The sequence below is a fragment of the Ananas comosus genome, unplaced genomic scaffold (assembly GCF_001540865.1).
Source record: "Ananas comosus cultivar F153 unplaced genomic scaffold, ASM154086v1, whole genome shotgun sequence".
Lineage (NCBI taxonomy): Eukaryota > Viridiplantae > Streptophyta > Magnoliopsida > Poales > Bromeliaceae > Ananas > Ananas comosus.
The window spans coordinates 649-20,541 of NW_017890928.1; the positions used below are offsets into that span (position 1 = coordinate 649).

Genomic DNA, 19,893 nt, shown 5'->3' on the forward strand with positions numbered 1-19,893 from the left:
CATATATACAACTAATTTAATGTCGAAACCGTAACTCGTGTTGAGTAAACAATGTTTAATTTCAATGGGATAGAAAAATTTAAGTAGCTATAGAATTTCATGCAAATTGCAAAACATAATAATACGTTTAAAATTTGGCGCCACAAGATTGACAGTACAATTATACATAGATCTTAATGCTTGTTTTTATTGTAGTTTGCAAGCGCAACAACTTCTCCAATCTTAAACTCCTTAAATGGTACTTAATTTTAATATTCATTCTCCTGTTTTTGATAGAACAATTGAAGAAATTTTTTAAACAAATTCATAAGAAAATTTATCAATATATATAGTCTGAAATCTAAAATCTGTTGGTGTTTTAACCTTCTAAACAAATAATGTTGAAATGCAACGAACTCATTGAGTTATTGAATAATTTAATAGTGGTTCTATAATTGTAAAATCTTTGTTAAATTGAAACTCTTTGCAAATTAACCATAAAAAAATTAAACGAATAATATTAATGATTTAAATAAATAATATCTGCTTTAGTTTAGTCATTTGGCTGTTCATAAATAGTATACTGATTGGGAAGCGAGATTTCGCCCCGGTAACTGAATTTTTGAGATCCGCAACCCGCTGCCGATACCGACTGGTTATTGTATCCCTGGAAGCCGGATTGTTGGGGATTTGCGAATGAAGGTCGATCGTAAATTCTTACCATAAACCCGTCTCCTCATCAGAACCTGATACAACATAAAAGAGAGAAAACAAACAAATAAAAAATATGTGGGTAAAATAAGATTTATTAAATAAGAGAAGATTACACCTGACTCCTCTTCTGTAACAGAATAACTACAATCCGAGTCCTCTTTTTGAATCTCTCATACCTTTCTCTCGTCTTTTATAGTCTCAGAAGACATCTCCCTCTCATCCTGTGCAATCGTGCACAAGGTATATAAATGACCTACCGCTACGAAAGTCGCTCACGTCTTCTTGCACCCATGCATTAGGTGCATCCAAAATCATGACCACCTTGGCCATGTCATATGGGTGTAGCTAATCCGTACATCACCACCACGCACTACTAGAAAATTCGCCTTTAGCAGCATTTATATATGCTGCTAAAAGTTCGACATATGCTGCTAAAGCTTTTAGCAGCACATAACACTAAATGCCGCCTATACCAATGTTGCTAAAAGTATTAGCAGCATATGCTATAAATGCTGCTATTGTGAATTAATTAGTGTCATTTAAAATATGCCGCTAAAAGGACTGTTAAATGCTAATTTTAAATTGTTAATTAGTGGCGTATGTATATAATGCCGCTAATACAAATACTTTTAGCAGCATTTCTTACTAATAATAAATATGCCGCTAAATAAGCTCTTAAATGCTAATTTTAACATCTTTATTAGTGGCATGAATAAAATGCTGCTAATACAACACTTTTAGCAGCATTTCTTAGTAGTGATGAAAATTGATATTCTATTATTTTAAAATTAATTATTTAGTGTGGTAGAATTAATGCCAATTAATCTGCATTCACAATAATAAAAAAATATTTATCAATATTTTATTATTTAATATCAAATATTTTTTAATTTTACACCATGCATGAGAATAAAAATCATACCATTCACTAATAATTTCAACTTCAAATAAAATATAAAAAATTTAAATCTTTCATTACATAAGACATATCCATGTACGTACGTACATATTAAACATAACAAACAAGTGCTTCAAAATGTTAACAACCTAACACAAGGACATAATTAAGTATATCCATATACAATATAGTTGATATGGTCTTTTAATAATCACAACCATGAATATATTAAAATAGTAACTAATATTCCTCTATTGCGAAGATTTCCAAAATGCTTGAATAGTGAAACCGCATATCTTCAATCCTACTTGCGTTTAATCTGAAGAATAGATCAAATGAACAACAAAAAATAAGCTCTTAGACAATTTTAGAAATATATGTAAAATGCAACAAATATGAGAAGAATATAACTAAATTTAAAATACGTACAAAAGTAAATGGCCAGGCCACACTTGCTCCTACGGCATCTCCGATGGTTCGATACCCTTTATATGATCTTAGCAATGGTTCAACGCGGATGATAGGTATATCAATTTGAATTTCCCAGCACTGTGGTCCTAACTCGACCCCGCCTACTTTGGTTTTTGGGTCCTTACTTAAAAGAGTACCCTGCGCTACATTATTGTGGGGCTTCTTTAAACTCTTCAAATATACTTCACTTCCATCCTATTATTAAATAGATGAAGAAACAAAAAAATAATCAGAATTATCTTAAAAGTCATAATTAACAAATGAAGGTAGAATATGAGAAAAAATATTTGAAAAAGTGAGTAAAAAAGAACCCAATTATCTGTTGCAATTCGAATCTTCTTCATTCTTGATCGAGATTCCTATATTAGAAATATAAAGCGTGATTAGATATCAAGTTAATTCAAGGTATGTTTTTAATTAAGATAAGTAGATTATGAACAAAAAATGCCAATAATAAAACTTTTAACATTGTAATAAGTACATTTTGATATCATTGAATTATCCAATCTTATATAAAATCTACAAATAGTACAAAGAATAAACAAGAAGCAACTATTACTATTATTAAAGATCTTAAATCTTGGGCTAGTCGAAATGTTCAAAAAAATTATCAATGTATGTTATCATTGCAACTATGATGATTTGCAGTTATTAATAATAATAGAATAGTAAAAATTTCAATCATACGATAGAAAAATTTTTTAATCAAAATTTACCTGATTTTGTGGAATTTCATAACTAGACTGTAAAGAGCTTACTTCATTCCATGATGGTTCTTTTGGACAAACATTGGCGTTTACAACCTATAAAATAAAAAATATAAGATGCATGTAATGAATTAAAGTATAAGCTGAATGTATATATTGTTTACTATATTAATTTCTACTACCGGTATAGTATCTAGAATTTCATTATGTTGCATATCTTTTCTCCTTGATGTAGGTACGCCTTCGGGCCTTTTGCTTATTACTTCAAACTGTGCCTTCAATATTGCCACTTCATTTTGCATATCTTCATATTTTTGCTTCATATTATCCAATTGTTGTTGCATTTCATGCCTCTCCTTCTCATGCTCATTTTCAGATTCGGAAAGCATTCTTAAACATTCAGCACGAGTTGGATCTAATCCAAATACTTTTGTGGCAGCAACACCCAAGCCATAACTGCGAATTGTATTTCGCTTATCTTCTCCAAGTATTCTAGCAAAAAGGTCATCCCTACTAGCTTTTTTTCCCGCAATATCAGAATAAAGAGCAGAAATTTCATTAATTTGACCCTATGCAAAAAAAAAAAATATAGTCAATATTCATTAGTTAACCCTCATTATTTAAGTAATTTTTTTAGGAATAGAACAAACTTACTATTTCTTTTTTGCAACTATCCATAGGCTCACCATTTTTGTGAGTGTGCGTTCTTATGTAAACCTCGTGTCTTTTTGGCAGAATTTTATTATTTTCCTTTGCCATCTAATAAAATATAGAAAATTTTCTTATTGTTATCTAATATACAATGAAAAAATAATAAATTAAAAAATTACTTTAGAGAATAAAAAGTTACCTCTGCTCGAACCCTTGCGAAGCTCTTTGTTCCTGAAGTATGTGTAGTTGTTTGCTTTGCCCTACTGGTTTTGTTTTTGGCACAACGCTCCTACCAAAATTCTCAAGTATTGCATAATATTTAGAGTTCAACTTATGATAAATATCTAATAGTATGAATAATTTTACCTGTCCCACTTCAGAACTCCAATACTTAATAAGATATTCCCATTCGTTTGGAGCTACACGATCATCACGGTGTGCTATCCTTTCTTGATATGTCTTGTACGGGTCATAGTTGTGTTTCTTAAGTCTAGTTTTGAACTCTCTCCATTTTTTTCCTACAGACATCATAACCCATCTTTTTCCACTGACTGGAATGATGAATTTTTTCTATAAAATATAATTTTATGTTCTTAATAAAGGGTCATAAAAAAAATTAATTTGAAAAAAGTTTAATATCGTTACCTGCACAATCAGCCATATTGTATCTTTAATAGTGGCCGGTACCATCCTCCAATCCTTATATTGGAGTGAAGTGACACGTCCATTTCTTGCTATCAAACCCAAGAAATTGCTTAAAGTAGTAGCTGTTTTTCCAATAGGTTGTCCATACTTATTAAACTTCACAGATTTTGGAGATTCTCTTTTAAATATTTTAAGCAACTTTGTACACCCTCGTTTCCTCTTGGATAGTTCAATGGAATCTGTTTAAATACAAATATAAGAAAATAATATGCATAGAAGTCTTATTTTAGAGAATAGAGTTTTTGAATATATATAAAGCATTTGATCACTATTAAATAAAGTATTTAAATGTTACACTTACCGGGATTTATATCCTCATCTTCTTCAGAATCTATGTCATCTTCAGAATCTTCAGGAAATGTTGAATTTTGTAGAGGATCTTCACTTTGTTGACTCCGAACGGTTCCCAAAATAGGTTGTTTATCTATAGCTGGATCACTATGTGGCTGCTCGAGGATAGGAATAGAGTGAGCATCATGATGTTGTCGTGGTAATTGTTTAGCTAGATCATGCTGGTTCTGTGTTGACCCTATTTGGACAGGAATATTGTTATCTAGAATTTCAGAAGTAAGTGATGGGCGTTGCTCTTGGTGCAAGCTAGAAACTAGATGATTCATATAATGATGAAGTGCATGCTCAAGTGACAAGGCGGGCTGATCTTCTAGAGATTTAGTAGAATGAAGTTCGTTTCGCAAAAATTCATGTAGAAAATGGTCCGAGCCAAGAAGCATCTCATCATAGTCCCTTTGATCAGAATATGGTCTTTTTGAACTTCTCTCTTTACCCTTAGAGTCCATCTACATATAGAAAAAAAAAATAGCTACATTAGAATACAAATACGATAAATCATAAGAATAATTTAGAAGACAAATTTTAACACGAAAAAAAAAATATTGCATAAACAAACTTCACAAATGGTTATCCTCAAATAACCATTGCAGCTTCAAATAGATTAATAAAATAATATATTAATTGTAAAAAATATATATACTAAAGAGAAGATACCAAGAAATCACAACCTCAATTTAGACCATTTTCATCTTCACATTCTGCATCATCACAAGCATTTACCAATTCTTGGATGTTCATCATAGATGTGTCAATTGTAATTTCGGGCATATCAGGTCTTCTCCAACTAACTTCTTCGTTAATATTGACATTTTCTATATTTTCAAACGTACTATTCAAGTGCAGCTCCATATCATCTATTGGAATTTCCGAGTCCATATCAAATAAATCTCTTGGTTTTGTATGAATGACAATCTGCCAATCTTTGTCAATAGGATCTTGTACATAGAAGACTTGCTTCGCTTGCGAGGCTAAGGTAAAAGGTTCATCAGAGAGTTCGTGGCCTTTAAATAATAGTCGGTTGAAATTTACCAACGTGAACCCAAAATCATCTGTTTTTACTCCTCTACCTTGAGAATGCACATCCGCCCAGTCACATTTAAATAACACCACTTTAAAATGCTCATAATAATTTAATTCAATTATGTCCGTGAGAATTCCATAGTATATTATATCTCCAGCAATAGGATTTTTGTCTTTGGCGCTAGCATAACTAGATGTACGAGCAGTGACAACAACTCCACTATTTTGAGTTCTTCTATTAATTTCACGGTCTCTGATGTGGAATCTAAATCCATTGACAATATAACCTTGGTATCTTCGTGCAGCTTTATAAGGGCCACGAGCTAGCGAGATAATATCCTCCGGCAAATTTTCATTCTTTTCATCAACTGCTTTACTAACCTACTCATCAAATTAAGAAAACATTAATTAGTACAGTAATGTTTTGTACAAAAATGTATACTTTACTATGCATAAAAATTTAAACTAAAAGGACGATCTTTTACATGATCTTTAAACCAGTCATGAAATGTCTCACTATGAATTCGCTCTATTTCCCTTGGCCGCATTCGGCGCTTCATCCCTTTTATTATGTCGATATGTTTCCTACAGTTATAAGTTAGAAAATTATATCTAGCATATGTTATATAATATATAAAAAAATAAACTACAAAAGAAATTAAGTTGTTGGTCATCTTACTGTAGGTATGGAGAAACAACATCACAATTGAATAGCACATAACGATGTGCTTGTATCCACGAAGTTTCATCAAGGTCAAACATATCTATATGCCCTAGAGGTCGACCTTCTGTTGACAAAGGAAATAATAGATGTGATACCAATTCTAAGTCTTCATCATAGTTTTTTCCTGGTTTATTATGTGTTGGATCAACACCCTCCAAATATTGAGAGCAAAATGCCAAGCTTTCTTGTGCAAGGTACCCTTCCGCTATTGAACCCTCGGGGTGCCTTCGATTGCGCACATAAGATTTCAATTCTTGTAAAAACCTATATGTTTTAATATATAAATCATATACTTAGTTCAAATAGTAAATGCATAAGATAAAAGTTTGCAAATCAAGTAAAATATATAAATACCTTTCAATAGGATACATCCATCTATATTGGACTGGTCCAGCTATTCTTGCTTCATTAGCTAGATGTATAATCAAATGAACCATAATATCAAAAAAGGCTGGTGGGAATATCCTTTCTAAATGGCAAAGTGTCAAGGCTATTTGAGATTCTAATAGTTGTAAATCTTTTCCTCTGACAGATTTGGAGCATAGTTCCCGAAAGAACCTACTTACTTCCATAAGCGGCGAGCTTACATTCTTTGTCAGAACACTCCTTAATGCTATAGGAAGCAATTGTTGTAAAAATATGTGACTGTCATGACTTTTTAGTCCGATAATTTTTCGATCTTTTACATGCACACAACTTGAAATGTTTGCTGCATATCCATCTGGATATTTAACTGATTTTAGTAGTTTGAAGAAAATATTCTTTTCTTGCTTAGAAAGCACGAAGCATGCAGGAGGAACTATGGTTTTGCTTCCATTTTGTTTTAAATGGAGTGAGTCTCTAATACCCATAACTTCCAAGTCACGACGAGCTTTTATATTGTCCTTTGTTTTACCATCTTCATTTAATAATGTCCAAAGTAAATTATCGAAAACATTTTTCTCAATATGCATGGCATCTAAATTATGACGTATAAGAATGCTCTCCCAATAAGGCAAAGAGAAGAATATACTTCTTTTCTTCCAATTGTGTGGTAAATTAACACCCTTTCCTCGCTTTCTCTTTTCTAACTTGCCAAATTTGTTTTCAACATTCTGTAATTGCTGCAAGACCATCGAGCCAGATAATGGAACAGGTGCATCTCTAAGTTCTTGGCTCCCATCAAAAGAAATCTTATCCCGTCGAAATTTGTGGTTTGTTTCTAAATATCGACGATGGCCCATATAGCAAAATTTTCGACCATGCTTTAAGTAGCGAGATTCAGTATCAACATTGCAAGAAGGACATGCCAAACGCCCTTTAGTGCTCCATCCTGACAAATTAGCATACCCTGGAAAATCGCTAATGGTCCACAATAATGCAGCACGCATTTGAAAGTTTTGCTTCATTGATGCATCATAAGTATTCAATCCATCAAGCCAAAGATCCTTCAACTCATCAATTAATGGTTCTAAATACACATCAATATTATTACCTGGCGCTGTTGGTCCTGGAATAAGTAAGGACAAAAAAATAAACGGTTGTTTCATACACAGCCATGGTGGTAAATTATATGGTATCAAAATAACTGGCCATGTGCTATGTGTTGTACTCATTGTTCGAAACGGGTTGAAACCATCACTTGCTAGGCCGAGTCTCACATTACGAAGTTCTGAAGAAAATTCTGGGTGCTCAAAGTCAAATGTTTTCCATGCTGGGGAGTCAGCGGGATGTCGCATTATTCCATCCTTTGTTCGACCATCATGATGCCATCTCATAAGTGAAGCAATTTTTGATGACATAAACAATCTCTGTAGTCTTGGTTTTAAAGGAAAGTGCCACACAACCTTGGCTGAAATTTTTTTGCCAACTTTCTTAGAGGTCGATGTGTCACACTTTACATTATTATCAGTAGTTTTCCACCTAGAAGCACCACAAGTATTGCATGAACTTGCAGTAGAAGTCCCCTTATAGTACAACTGACAGTCATTTGGGCAAGCATCGATTTTCTTGTACCGTAGACCTAAGTCATCGATGATCTTTTTTGCTTCATAAAATGAATTTGGGAGAGTTTCACCATCAGGAAGTGCCTCTTTAATTAGAGTAAGTAGCGCCGTGAATGAACTATTTGTCCACCCATTAAGACACTTCAAATGAAATAATCTAACAATAAATGAGAGTTTTGAGAACTTTTTACAACCAGGGTATAACTCCTGCTCTGAATCGTCAACTAATTTGTAAAATTTTTTGGCCTCCTCATTAGGTTCTTCATTGGACATATATTCTCGTTGCGCAATGTTTTCATCAGGTTCATGAAAAATACCAAAAGCTTCATTAAGCATGCCATGCATATCATCATGCACATCAGTGTTATCAAAATCGTGCATAGAGGAGAACAAATTAACATTTTCTCCATGATAGATCCAATTTGTATAATCATTTGAAAAGCCATCACAAATCAAATGATCTAGAACGGTTTCTCTATCTTGCCAATAGCGATTTGTACATTTATTACAAGGGCAAAGGATTAACCCTTCTTGCATTGCATTCAAAAATGCAAAATCGAGAAAGTTTGAAACTCCTTGAAGATATTTTTCACTAACCCTACATTTTCGAAAGTGAATATGGATTAATATACAAATTAATGTATTTTGGAAAAAGAATAACTTTATTTGTGTTAGAGCAAACCTTGATTCGCGTATCCAGCTCTTATCCATAATATAGATGATAAGATTGTGAGAAGATAAGATAAAAAATGAGTGTAAACCTAAGTTGAAAAAAGAAAACACATTTAAAAACATATATATGTTTAGACAGTGATGCAATTTTAACAAAAGCTGAGAATAAAAAAGGGATATAGTATAACTTACCTAATCTGCAAACAGAAGAAGAAGTAGAAGATGACCTCAACCACAGCTATCCCACAAGTTTTTTCTTCCACGCTTTTACTTCCTGATCCATGTAAATAAGAAGATCAATTTGCTTGATCTAATTAATGCATCTTTTCACACTACTTAGACTCGAGACTCGGTAGAGGTTAATTAAACAATCAAAGCAAAAGAACTAATTAATCAAATGAGATAAGAAAAACAAAATTTATCAAACATAGTACGATGAACATTCATGGATAGCCAAATGCCAAGACATTGATCTATATAACAATTAACCGATCCCTTTGCTATCATTCAAAGCCAACCGTGAAAAAGAGAAATTTTTAAGTACTTTAAGCAGAATGTTAAACCAACACATGTATTTAATGCAGCTGGTGTGACCGGTAGACCTAATGTTGATTGGTGCGAGTCACACAAGCCTGAGACGATTCGAACCAATGTTGTGGGCACTTTGACTCTTGCTGATGTCTACCATTAATAATAGAGTTGTGGTTTATGAGAATAGAGCTGTGGTTTATCTTTCAGCATGAATATTCCAAATAATTAAAATACCAAGGCTACATATGCAACACATGCATGTTAAAGGCGCTAAGTGTTAGCAATACTTACATGAGTTTTCATTGGTCTAGTTGCTTTGTTGGTTATAGACACCGGTGACTGAACCTAAGCTATTCTTGAATTTAGTTGCTTTGTTGGTTACCATGTTTTTTTTTTTTTGAGAGATTTGTTGGTTACCATGTTGACATGGAGCTTCATTGGTTTATAACCTGAAGAATATTTGCTAGTTAATTATTGGCTGGACGGGATGATATTCATGATGAAATTAGTATTAGTAAATTTCTTTTATTTGCTGCGATTCTTGATTCTCATTATAATTTTCATAACTATCTAGTAACCTAATTCTTTTATGGTGGTTATCTCAGGTTCCTTTGGAGGGATTTAAAGCATTGCAAGGTATTTCAGGCCCTCAGAGGTTTCAAATTCACAAAGCGTATGGTGCTCCCGAGAGGCTTCCATCTGCTTATACATGGTCAGCCGCGTTATATATAGGACAAGGAGTTTTGTAATGTACGGACTTTTGACACTTGTGTAGGTGTGAGAACAAGAGTAGAAATGAGGTGAATTCGTTTGACGCGAAATTGGTGTGAAATCGAATTATTTGGGCCAAGTTATTTCTACCAGGGACCATTTTGCAAATAGTAAAAATAGTGGATCAAGTTGCAAAATGGCTTGTTCTTATTCCCTTCTTCTCTTTCTCTTTCTCTTATATTTGTAAGTAATGAAAAGCAAAAAAAAAGAATAGAAGAAGAAGAAGATGGAGAGTAAGAGAGGGACCATATTGCAAATAAGAAAATTGATGTATTAAGTTGCAAATTGGCTTGATCTTATCCTCTCCCTCTCTATCTCTATTATCTTTATCCCCTCCCCCTCTCTTTTATTCCCTGCTGCCAGAAAACAGGGGAGAAGAAAAGAAAAGAGAAAAGAAAGAGAGAAAGAGAGAAGTAGAGAAAGAGAAGAAGAAGAAGATGATGAAGAAGAAGTTGATGAAGATGATTTGGAGATAAGGTAAATAAATTTCTATCCTTATTCCCTTTCTTTTCCCTTCCTTCCTCCCTCCCCCTTTTCCCTTCTTTCTTTCTTTTCCCCTCTTCTTCCCTGCTGCTGCTGGTGCTGTTTTGGCAGCCTGCTGCTGCTGCGAGTTACTGTAGCAGCAGCAGCAGGCAGCTCAGCAGCTGCTGCAGCTGCTGGAGCAGCAGCTGCTGGGAGCTCAACAGCAGCAGCAGCAGCAGCAGCAAGAAGCTGCTGCTGCTGGAGCTCAGCAGCAGGAGCAGCAGCAGCAGCAGCAGGCTGCTGCTGCTGCTGGTAGCTCAGCAGCAGCAGCAGCACCTTGCTGCTGCTGCGAGCAGTGCTACAGCAGCAGCAGCACCTTGCTGCTGCTGCAGCAGCAGCAGCTGGAGCAGCTGGAGCAGCTGCAGCAGCAGCAAGTTGCTGCTGCTGCAGGGACAGCAAGAAAAAGAAAATGAAAAGAAAAGAAAGAGAGGGAGAAAGAAAGAAAGAGAATGAAAGAAAAGAATGAAGAAAAGGGAAAGAAGAAAAGAAATAGAAAGGGAAATGAAGGAAAGAGAGAAGATGAGAAAAAGGAAGAAATGGAGTGAAAAGAAAAGAAAGAAAAAGCATGATCGAAATGAATGTAGGAATTGGATTGTGTGATGCAATTGGCACAGTTCGCATCTTTAATCGTCAAATTGAATGCTTGCAGAGTGTCTAGGCGTATATGAGAGTCGCGATTCACGCCTAGCTAGTGGCAATTGAAGGTGATTAGTGTTCAATTTGCGTGATTTAAGCTCGATTGAAAATTCCAGTTCTTGAATTGTAATTCGAAATCTGTTGTCATGTGTAGTAATTTCGGAAAACCGCGAGAAGAGTCGCGCGCAGCTTTTCTTTTATCGGCGACAACATAGCAAGTCGAGGTGGGTTCCGAACCGCCGAAAACGGCGAATTTCACCCTATGTCTATTTCGGTACCTCTTCGTCATGGGCAACGACAACACCGAGTCGTGTTGGGCCATCTTCAATTGGGTCTGATTTACCTTCATCCCCTTCTGATACAACAGGTAAGATAATCGCATTTTGTGAGGTGTATTATTTTATTTTGTTTGTCAGCTATCAAAAAATATTAGTGACGGTTTGTTAGCTATGGAAAAACATTATGTTGCTATTACTCTGTAATGATTCTGTGATAATTCCAGTGATCTTTATATAAGAAGAGAAGGTGTACCTTTCTAGCTAAAGGGTTCTCTTTTTTTGTTTTTTTTTGGGGATTCTTTCCACCCTGGCTACCTCTGATATGAACTCAGGAATCTCTCAAACTCGAAAGCTAGTTTATCAAAGAATATAATAATTTAGTAGTCATTGCTTATGAGGACGGACTGCGTAATTAACTAATGTTTAGTTTCTCTTTTTCAATTTCGTGCTTTTTCTTTTTTATATATATGTCGAGTGCTGGTGTTTTAGTAGGCTTTGTTTTACTTTATTGTAATGTTTACTTTGTGCGTGGCTTTGTGTTGTTGTAACTCGTAATGCTTCCATGACAGTTCCAGTGATCTCAAAAAAGCTTAACTAGATGGGCTGAATCATATGGTATTTTGATTAATATGTGGGTTTTGATTAAGATATATGCAGGTTGTGTTGAATCATATTTTGCTCTCTAAATTATTCTGTTTTCTCTTGTGAACTCCAAATTATGAATTAGTTTGATGACTAGTGTGGTGAATTATATCTTTTTATCCAATTAGCTCATTCTGCTCTCAATAAACCTCTATTCTCATTTTGTTTGATGAAATATTTTGATGGAAGTATATGATATATATTGCTGAATCATAGTAAACCTTTTCTTTTGTGACACAAGGGGCCTTTTTTTAAGTTTCTCTTGTCTAAAGAACCAGTCCAAACAACAACCTTCTCATATTTGTAGGGGTGTTTCTCATTTATTTAATTGGATCAATAGAACGCATGACATTATATAATGGATCTGATACTATACCAATACTCTAATCCACCAATATAAAAATGTCCAAAATGTCTTGCAACAAATGTCTAGGCGCTTGATTTTTATTACACTCTTTTACCATAGATAACCAAACTGTTAACCCTCAACACTCCTGTTAGCACATCCACTCATGAACATGTGTCTAATGGTGATCTGAGACAAAAGCTCTATATGTTAGTACACTAGTTGTATAGCATACACCAAATGGTCAAGCTATTGATAAGGACTTGAACCTTGCTGATGAAAACCAGATTGCAAGTCAATTCTAGAAAACTACCATGAACTTCACAGCAACCCTAGGATCCGTAAGTAAATCAGAATGGTCAATCAAATCTCTTTATTAAATTAATATAATAGAGAACAATTTCATTAGTTGTGAAGCTTCATTTAGAGACCTATATAAAGCCCCACGCATACATGCAGGATACAACACTCAACTCACCTACTCTAAAGTATCGAGTTGTAGGAATATTTAGATGTGTTGGAAGAAAAAAATAGATCTTTGGCAGCAAGACAAGCTAATCTCGAATCTCAAATTAAACAATTGAGGTCACAACTCTGAGAGAGAGAGAGAGAGAGAGAGAGAGAGAGAGAGAGAGAGGGGAGTACCTCAGATCGATAGAGGAGCAGGGGTTTTGGAGTTGTAGGCGGCGGCCGCCAAGCTCGAGGCGACGGCGTGCGGAGCTGGAGGCGGCGGCTACGATGCTGGAGGCGGCGGCGCGCGGAGTTGGAAGTGGCCGCCGCGGAGCTGGAGGCCACGGCCGCGGAGCTGGAGGCCGCACAGCTGGAGGCCGCAGAGCTGGAGGCCGCAGAGCTGGAGGCCACGGCCGTGGAGCTGGAGGCCGCAGAGCTGGAGGCCGCGGGCGCAGAGCTGGAAGCGGCGGTGCACAAGTGGGAGGAGGTGGCGCGGGTGATGGAGGTGAGGGCGGAGGGAAAGAGGAGGAAGTGTTGAGGAGGAAGAGTCGGATGAGAGGAAAGGGGAGGTGGGCGGCGGTTCCTAGGAAAAAAAAGGGGGGAAAAATGAGGGGGAACGACATGGGTAAAATTTTTAGGGTTAGAAACAGTTAAAACTTCGAATTAGATTTTTTTTTTTTTATTTTCGAGACCTAAAATCAGAAACAGTTAAAATTTGATTTTCGAAAATTAATTCAAATTTTGGAAACTCAAATTTTCAAATTTAATTTTTATTTTAGATTCAACTTTTAAATTTTAAATTCAAATTCAATTTAAATTTATATTTATATTTGAATTTTTTAAAATTTAAAATTTTAAACTCTAAATTTTCAATTTTAAAATTACAAATTGAAAATTAACAATTTAGATATTAAATTTAAATTTTTAGTTTTCAAATCTCAAATTTTAACTCTCAAAATTTTAAATTTTAAATTTTGTTTAATATAATATTAAAAAATTAAAAAATTAAAAAAGTAAAAAATTTAAATTTAAATTTTTAGAATTTAAAATTTAAAATCTAAAATTTTAGATTATAAGTTCTAAGTTTTTAAATTATAAGTTTCACATTTTTAAAATTCAAATTCTAAATTTTCAAACTTTAATTTAAAAATTTTAAAGTTAAGTAGAAAATGAGATATATTAATAATTATATATTGTTTAATGACGGCATTTAGCAATAAATGCTGCTATTTTATTGCATTTAGCATCATTTTTTAGAAAATGCCGGCAACATTAGCGGCATTTACTAATTTATGCTGCTAATTTATGTTATTTTGCAGCATTAATAGTAAAATGCTGTTAAACTATTAAATTTAGCGGCAATTATCAAGTAATGCCGTTAAATATATTAATTAGCATCATTTAGATAAATGCTGCAGAGTAAATGACGCTAAATGATGATTTTGTAGTAGTGACGATAATAGCACGTATACTATATTTATAGTTTACATTAAAAGCTACCTAAATTCTTATCTAATTAGATTTCTACTCTAATTAATATTTAAATCTTAATTTATCTCCAACATATTTAAATATTAATCCTAATCCAATTAGGATTCAACTACAAATCTAACCAAATCCTAACAGATACTACAAATACATATTATTGAAGACAACAGTTTCAATGAATATATAGGAAAAGATAGAACATTGATTCCACACCACCACACTATGAAACTTTTCTAATTTTCCCTTTCTCTAATGTAATTAGAGTTATTTATTTCATTCAAAATTGGCATGATGTCTATTTTACCAAACATCACTAAAGAAAAAATAAATGTTGTAGAATTATTTAATGTTGCGTGAAGAGTGTTTGCTTTATTAATTAAATATTTTTACAATAAAAGGTATATATGTATAATAATAAGTACATTTTAAGCAGTTATAACGTACAAAAACGCATAGTTTTAAATTCTTACTTTCCATAAAGCAGCAATATGCACAAAATACTAGAACAAAATTAATTAGCTGAGATGACACAAATATAATTTCGTACAAGCACAACTTAAGTAAAAGTGTACACTTATAAAACTATATATCATATGATTGGTGTCTTTCCAAAAGCAAAGAATATATAGTTATAAATTGATAGTTCTAAATTTTAATTTTATTATGAACTTTTTCTATTTATTTTAATTTTAATTCATACAATTTAATTTTAAATTAAATTTTAATTTAGTAGAGCAAGATTTTTTTTTAGAAATGAATTGACTTTGAATTTGGAATGTCGAGTGTCAACAATCAAATCCTGTCCACTTGAATTAGGGACTATCGGAATAATAGAGCAAGAATTCTTAATAACTTATTTTAATGGATATATATGTTATATATATTTTTAATAGTATTTAAAATAAAAAATTCATGAAATAACTCACGTAGAATGAATATGCATGTTTATAGATCTTCGTAAATATTGATTTTAAAAATAATAAATTAATATGTAATATGCATCTATTAAAATTAATAACTTTAAACATTATAAATTTAAATAATAAAAGAGTATGAAATTAAAGGTTTCCTTACCCTTTTACTCATGTATAGAAACAAAAATATAGAATCATGTCTTAAACTTTTTTTCTTCTTAGGATATGTGTTGTTTCCCATAGGAGTTTCTAAGATGTTATTTCATTATCAGCTTCTAATTGTTAATTGTACCAACCCAATTAATCTCTCCTAATTAACCATATTTGATGAAACCCAATATTGAGATGCCCAATGTTAACATACTATGTTTTTATTTCTATTAAAATATCATAAAGTATGTTTTAAATAACTTTTTCGAGTAAAAATGCTAATAAATTTTCGATTATTTCCATGATTATAACTAATAGTTTGCAGTTCTCTAGAGAGGAAATACCTTTCCTTCTCTTCAAAATTTCGAAGCAGGAATCTTGAAATCAATTACTAGGGTTTTGCACTAAAACAAACAAAATAAATATTACTATGAAACAGAAACTCCAAAACTAGATGTGCTAATGAAATAAAAGAAGAATATTCTAATACATGATAACAATTCGCTAATTAAAAGAAAATTACACTTTACCGTATATAAAGTAGTTTTAATCCGAGCCCTTTTTTGGATTTCTCACTCCTCAGCTCTTTCACTAAACAAGCTCTCTTCAATGCCCATTAAAATTCCTGTACTCTTGCAGCCCATGTACTGGTTACCTTGCTCTACACTTAGAATTAGCCCATGTTCGGGGCGGATTTTCAAAAATCTGAATCCGAACCCGAACCGGACAGATTTTAAAAATCAATATTCAAATCCGAACCCGACCAAAAGCCCGAAATCTGAACCCGATACAATTATTTCTTTTTTCAATATTTTAAAATATATTATATTAAATTTAAATTTTTAAAATATAAATTCAAATATAATATTAAAATTTTCATAGACATATTATATATAATGTAAAATAAATTCGGGTTCGGATCGGATTTGGGTTGGGTTCGGGTTCGGGTCGGGTACAGTCAAAATCCAAATCCATATCCATATCCATATCCATATTCCTCAGGTTTTATTTTTGATATCCATATCCGAAACCATATTCATTTAGCATCGAGTAAATTCGCTCCATTCGGGTTCGAATTCGGATTCAGATAAAATTTTGGGTATTCGTACCCATTGACATCCCTATGGTAGAAGGGTATATTTGAAAAAACCAAAAATCAAAATACTTTTGTGCCCCTAACTTAAGAGCAAATAAGAAAAGCTTGTGATGATAGAAATATATAATTTGAAAAGACAAAATAGTAATTTTATAAAGATAACAGCTATTGTTAATAATTCACACTACTACAGAATTAGGTTATAGGGACACATGTTTAGGACACTTTTGTGTAAATGTCACATTTATGCCAAAACTTAAAAAAATACGTACTAATGCCTAAATATAAAGTCTAATCCAACCAAAAATAAAAGGGTACTCTACTCAACCCACCCCACCCAGCTCATTTGGCCTGATTATAAACAAAAAACAAGAAAGAAAAGAAAAAAAAAAAGAAAAATCGATTACCATTTCCCCTTCTCCCCTCACTCAATCAACTGAAATCCTAGACGAAGATCCCTTCCTCTCGTCCTCCTCCGCCACCGCAGCCAACGAGATAGAGTTCCGGCGGTTGTTAGATGCTTAAATAAATATTGGTAAATTAGCAGCACTCTTTTAGATTATAGCGACACTCTTTAACTGTCACTATATACCTAGCGACCCCACATATAACAATATTTTTTAAAAATGTTGGTAATTTAGCCAGCAGTACTTTTTTTAACTTATACCAATATTTAAAAGTGTCGCTATAGACCGTTTTTGTTGTAGTGTCATTAATAAAATTTAACTTTAGGGATATATTTGAAATAGGTTAGAATGTAAAAAAGACCTTCTAAGAAGAATAAATCAAAAGTTGAGAACTTTTTTGGGGTATATAAGTAATTGCCCTATATATATATATATATATAGAGAGAGAGAGAGAGAGAGAGAGAGAGAGAGAGAGAGAGAGAGAGGAGCATAGTGCAAGGCACCTTCCTTTACTATTGCTTTATTTTCTACCAATTTTTTTCAAAACTGGAGCCTTCTACTTGCTATTGATTTTTCATCAATTTTTGTTGGATTGCTGAGAGTCTGCTTGGCTTACATTGTGCTACTTTGGAGACGTTCCTGTGATTGTTATATTTAGAAATGATTGACGGAGCCTTGCATATAAAGAGACAATCTTGCTTGTAGAACAGTACTTCACACGTCTCGACCAACAGACCACATCTAATTCCTTAATCTCTCTTTGAATATGCTCGCTTGTTATTATTTACAACAATAATAGCTTAAAATCAGCGATGATTGCTCCATCAGAAAATTTGATTGGACTTTAAAGCAGTGACTTATTGGAAATCAAAATTAAAACTTAGTGTCCTGATCATTGAAACAAATTTAAATCTACTAACAAGTAAAATTTCAAAAAGCTTGGTAGCTAGCAGTGCAATTCACCCAAAATAATAAAATAAATGGTAAATTTTAATTTGTTTCCTCTCGTGGTTTAGCTAGTTTTTACTTTACCACTCTATAATTCAAAAAATCATACTTTACTTTTGTTTAATTTATTGACCGTGCTTAGCGCAAGTGGTAAAGGGCTTGGTGGTTGGTATCCTAAGTCTCAAGCTCGAAGCTTAGTTAGTTACTTCACAATTCTAGCTAAGTTTGTTTAGATATTCACTTTTTTACTTTTCCCCCTGCCTTTTAAAAATCTATATTTTATTTCTTTAAAATTTCAGAAATATTTTCAGGAGGATACGAAGTTAATGGAGATGACAAAATGACCAAATTTCCTTTACACCTTCTATAAAAAAATAATTTTAAAATATATATCTGCCATTTTGAAGGGCATTTTTGATATAAATTATACGAAATGGACAGAAGAGGGATGAAACTCTAACAAAGAAGGGCTAAATGCAACAATTTGAAATGTTGATGAGGTAAAATATAGGTTTCTGAAAGTTAAGAAGGAAAAGTGAAAAAATGGGTATTTTATTTATAAGAAGTTTTTTTTTGTAATTTAGCCTTAATATTAAATTTTTTGAATAAAATAAAGATAAACTCATATTTAAACATAATTTTTTGAACCACAAGATGATAAAGTGAAAAATAAACTAAACCGCCGTAGACAAATTGAAGTTTGCCCTAAAATAAATAAGTTTTAAGGCCTCAATTTTATAATAAGCTGCTTCTCTCTGGTTTTTTTCTTTCTTTTTTTTAATCACCATTCATCTTTTTGTTATGTAAAATCAAACTCAAATTAATAGCCGACAAAAATTGGAAAAATATCCGTTACCCTTTTTATTTTTTATTTTTTTATTAAGAAATACTAGAATTAGTTGCACTAAATATTTTTAATTATGAAGTTCTCTTTCTTTATTGACCTTTCTACATAAAAAATTTACTGATTTTGTATTTCACAAATCTGATCCTCTTTTAATTTTGCAGATTTGAATATTTTTTAAGAAATATAACGAAATTACCCCTCTTCAAATATACAAATCAATTATGTATATTGACTTTCCTGAAACCTGCAATAGACAAGTTATAAACTTATAATTATACTGTATTTTTTTTTCTAAAAACGAAAACTTCATCTAATATAAAAATAAAAAACTATATAAAAATAAATAAAAAAAAGAGCACGAATATCTTGTAACTGTGCAAATATTTATTCTAAATAGGCAAGTTCATTTATATAGAATGATATGATATTTGCATCTTTAATTTGAAATATTGTATAATTTTATAAATATTATCAATATGGATTATATCATGTACAAACAGTATAATATGTTATATATGTTTACACGAAATTGTGTAATATTAATACTTTATATAAAACATATAAATATTGCATCAATTGTACAAATATTATATTAGTTTAGGAGATAATCTACGCACCTATTAAGAAAAGTATATAAGTATATTGTACTATTCTTCATCATATATTATATTATTTTTAATATATAAAAATAAAGTGTCAATTATACTGTACATCTATATATATATGATTTTACGAATAAATGTTATAATAATCTGCAATCGTATTAATGATATATAATATATTTATAAAAATGTGTAATATTATAAAAATAATAAAATATATTATACTATTTAGAAGAATATATTATACACCTTTTTTTTACTTACTGTATTTAGCTTTCTATGTTTGTATTAGATGGAGTTCTCGTTGCTCCGGAAAAAAATACATTTATAATTATAATTTATTTATTATACTTTTCAAAAAATTTAATATATATTTTATCTTATATGT

General features: G+C 32.3%; 1 protein-coding gene and 1 long non-coding RNA gene across 2 annotated transcripts; one reads left to right on the forward strand and one right to left on the reverse strand.

Moving 5' to 3' along the window:
- Nucleotides 1-1,680: 1,680 nt before the first annotated feature.
- LOC109704430 lies at nucleotides 1,681-13,682 on the reverse strand. Its single transcript, XM_020225165.1, has 11 exons — nucleotides 13,249-13,682; nucleotides 4,427-4,922; nucleotides 4,066-4,304; nucleotides 3,787-3,990; nucleotides 3,620-3,709; nucleotides 3,424-3,528; nucleotides 2,952-3,338; nucleotides 2,779-2,865; nucleotides 2,374-2,421; nucleotides 2,021-2,257; nucleotides 1,681-1,910 (listed from the first exon to the last, which is right to left on the reverse strand). The coding sequence occupies exons 2-11, from the start codon at nucleotides 4,920-4,922 to the stop codon at nucleotides 1,896-1,898; spliced, it is 1,908 nt and encodes a 635-aa protein (XP_020080754.1). The 5' UTR covers nucleotides 13,249-13,682; the 3' UTR covers nucleotides 1,681-1,895.
- LOC109704431 lies at nucleotides 10,500-12,009 on the forward strand. The gene is made up of 3 exons (XR_002214380.1): nucleotides 10,500-10,656; nucleotides 11,351-11,405; nucleotides 11,492-12,009. It is a non-coding gene; the product is annotated as an uncharacterized LOC109704431 (long non-coding RNA).
- Nucleotides 13,683-19,893: the final 6,211 nt, after the last annotated feature.

Coding starts and splice junctions, on each gene's coding strand:
- LOC109704430 (XM_020225165.1), bottom strand. CDS start 4,922: ATGGACTCTAAGGGTAAAGAGAGAAGTTCAAAAAGACCATATTCTGAT. Junction 4,305..4,426: donor AGATGAGGATATAAATCCCG/GTAAGTGTAACA, acceptor GTATTTAAACAG/ATTCCATTGAACTATCCAAG. Junction 3,339..3,423: donor ATAGTTGCAAAAAAGAAATA/GTAAGTTTGTTC, acceptor TTTTTTGCATAG/GGTCAAATTAATGAAATTTC.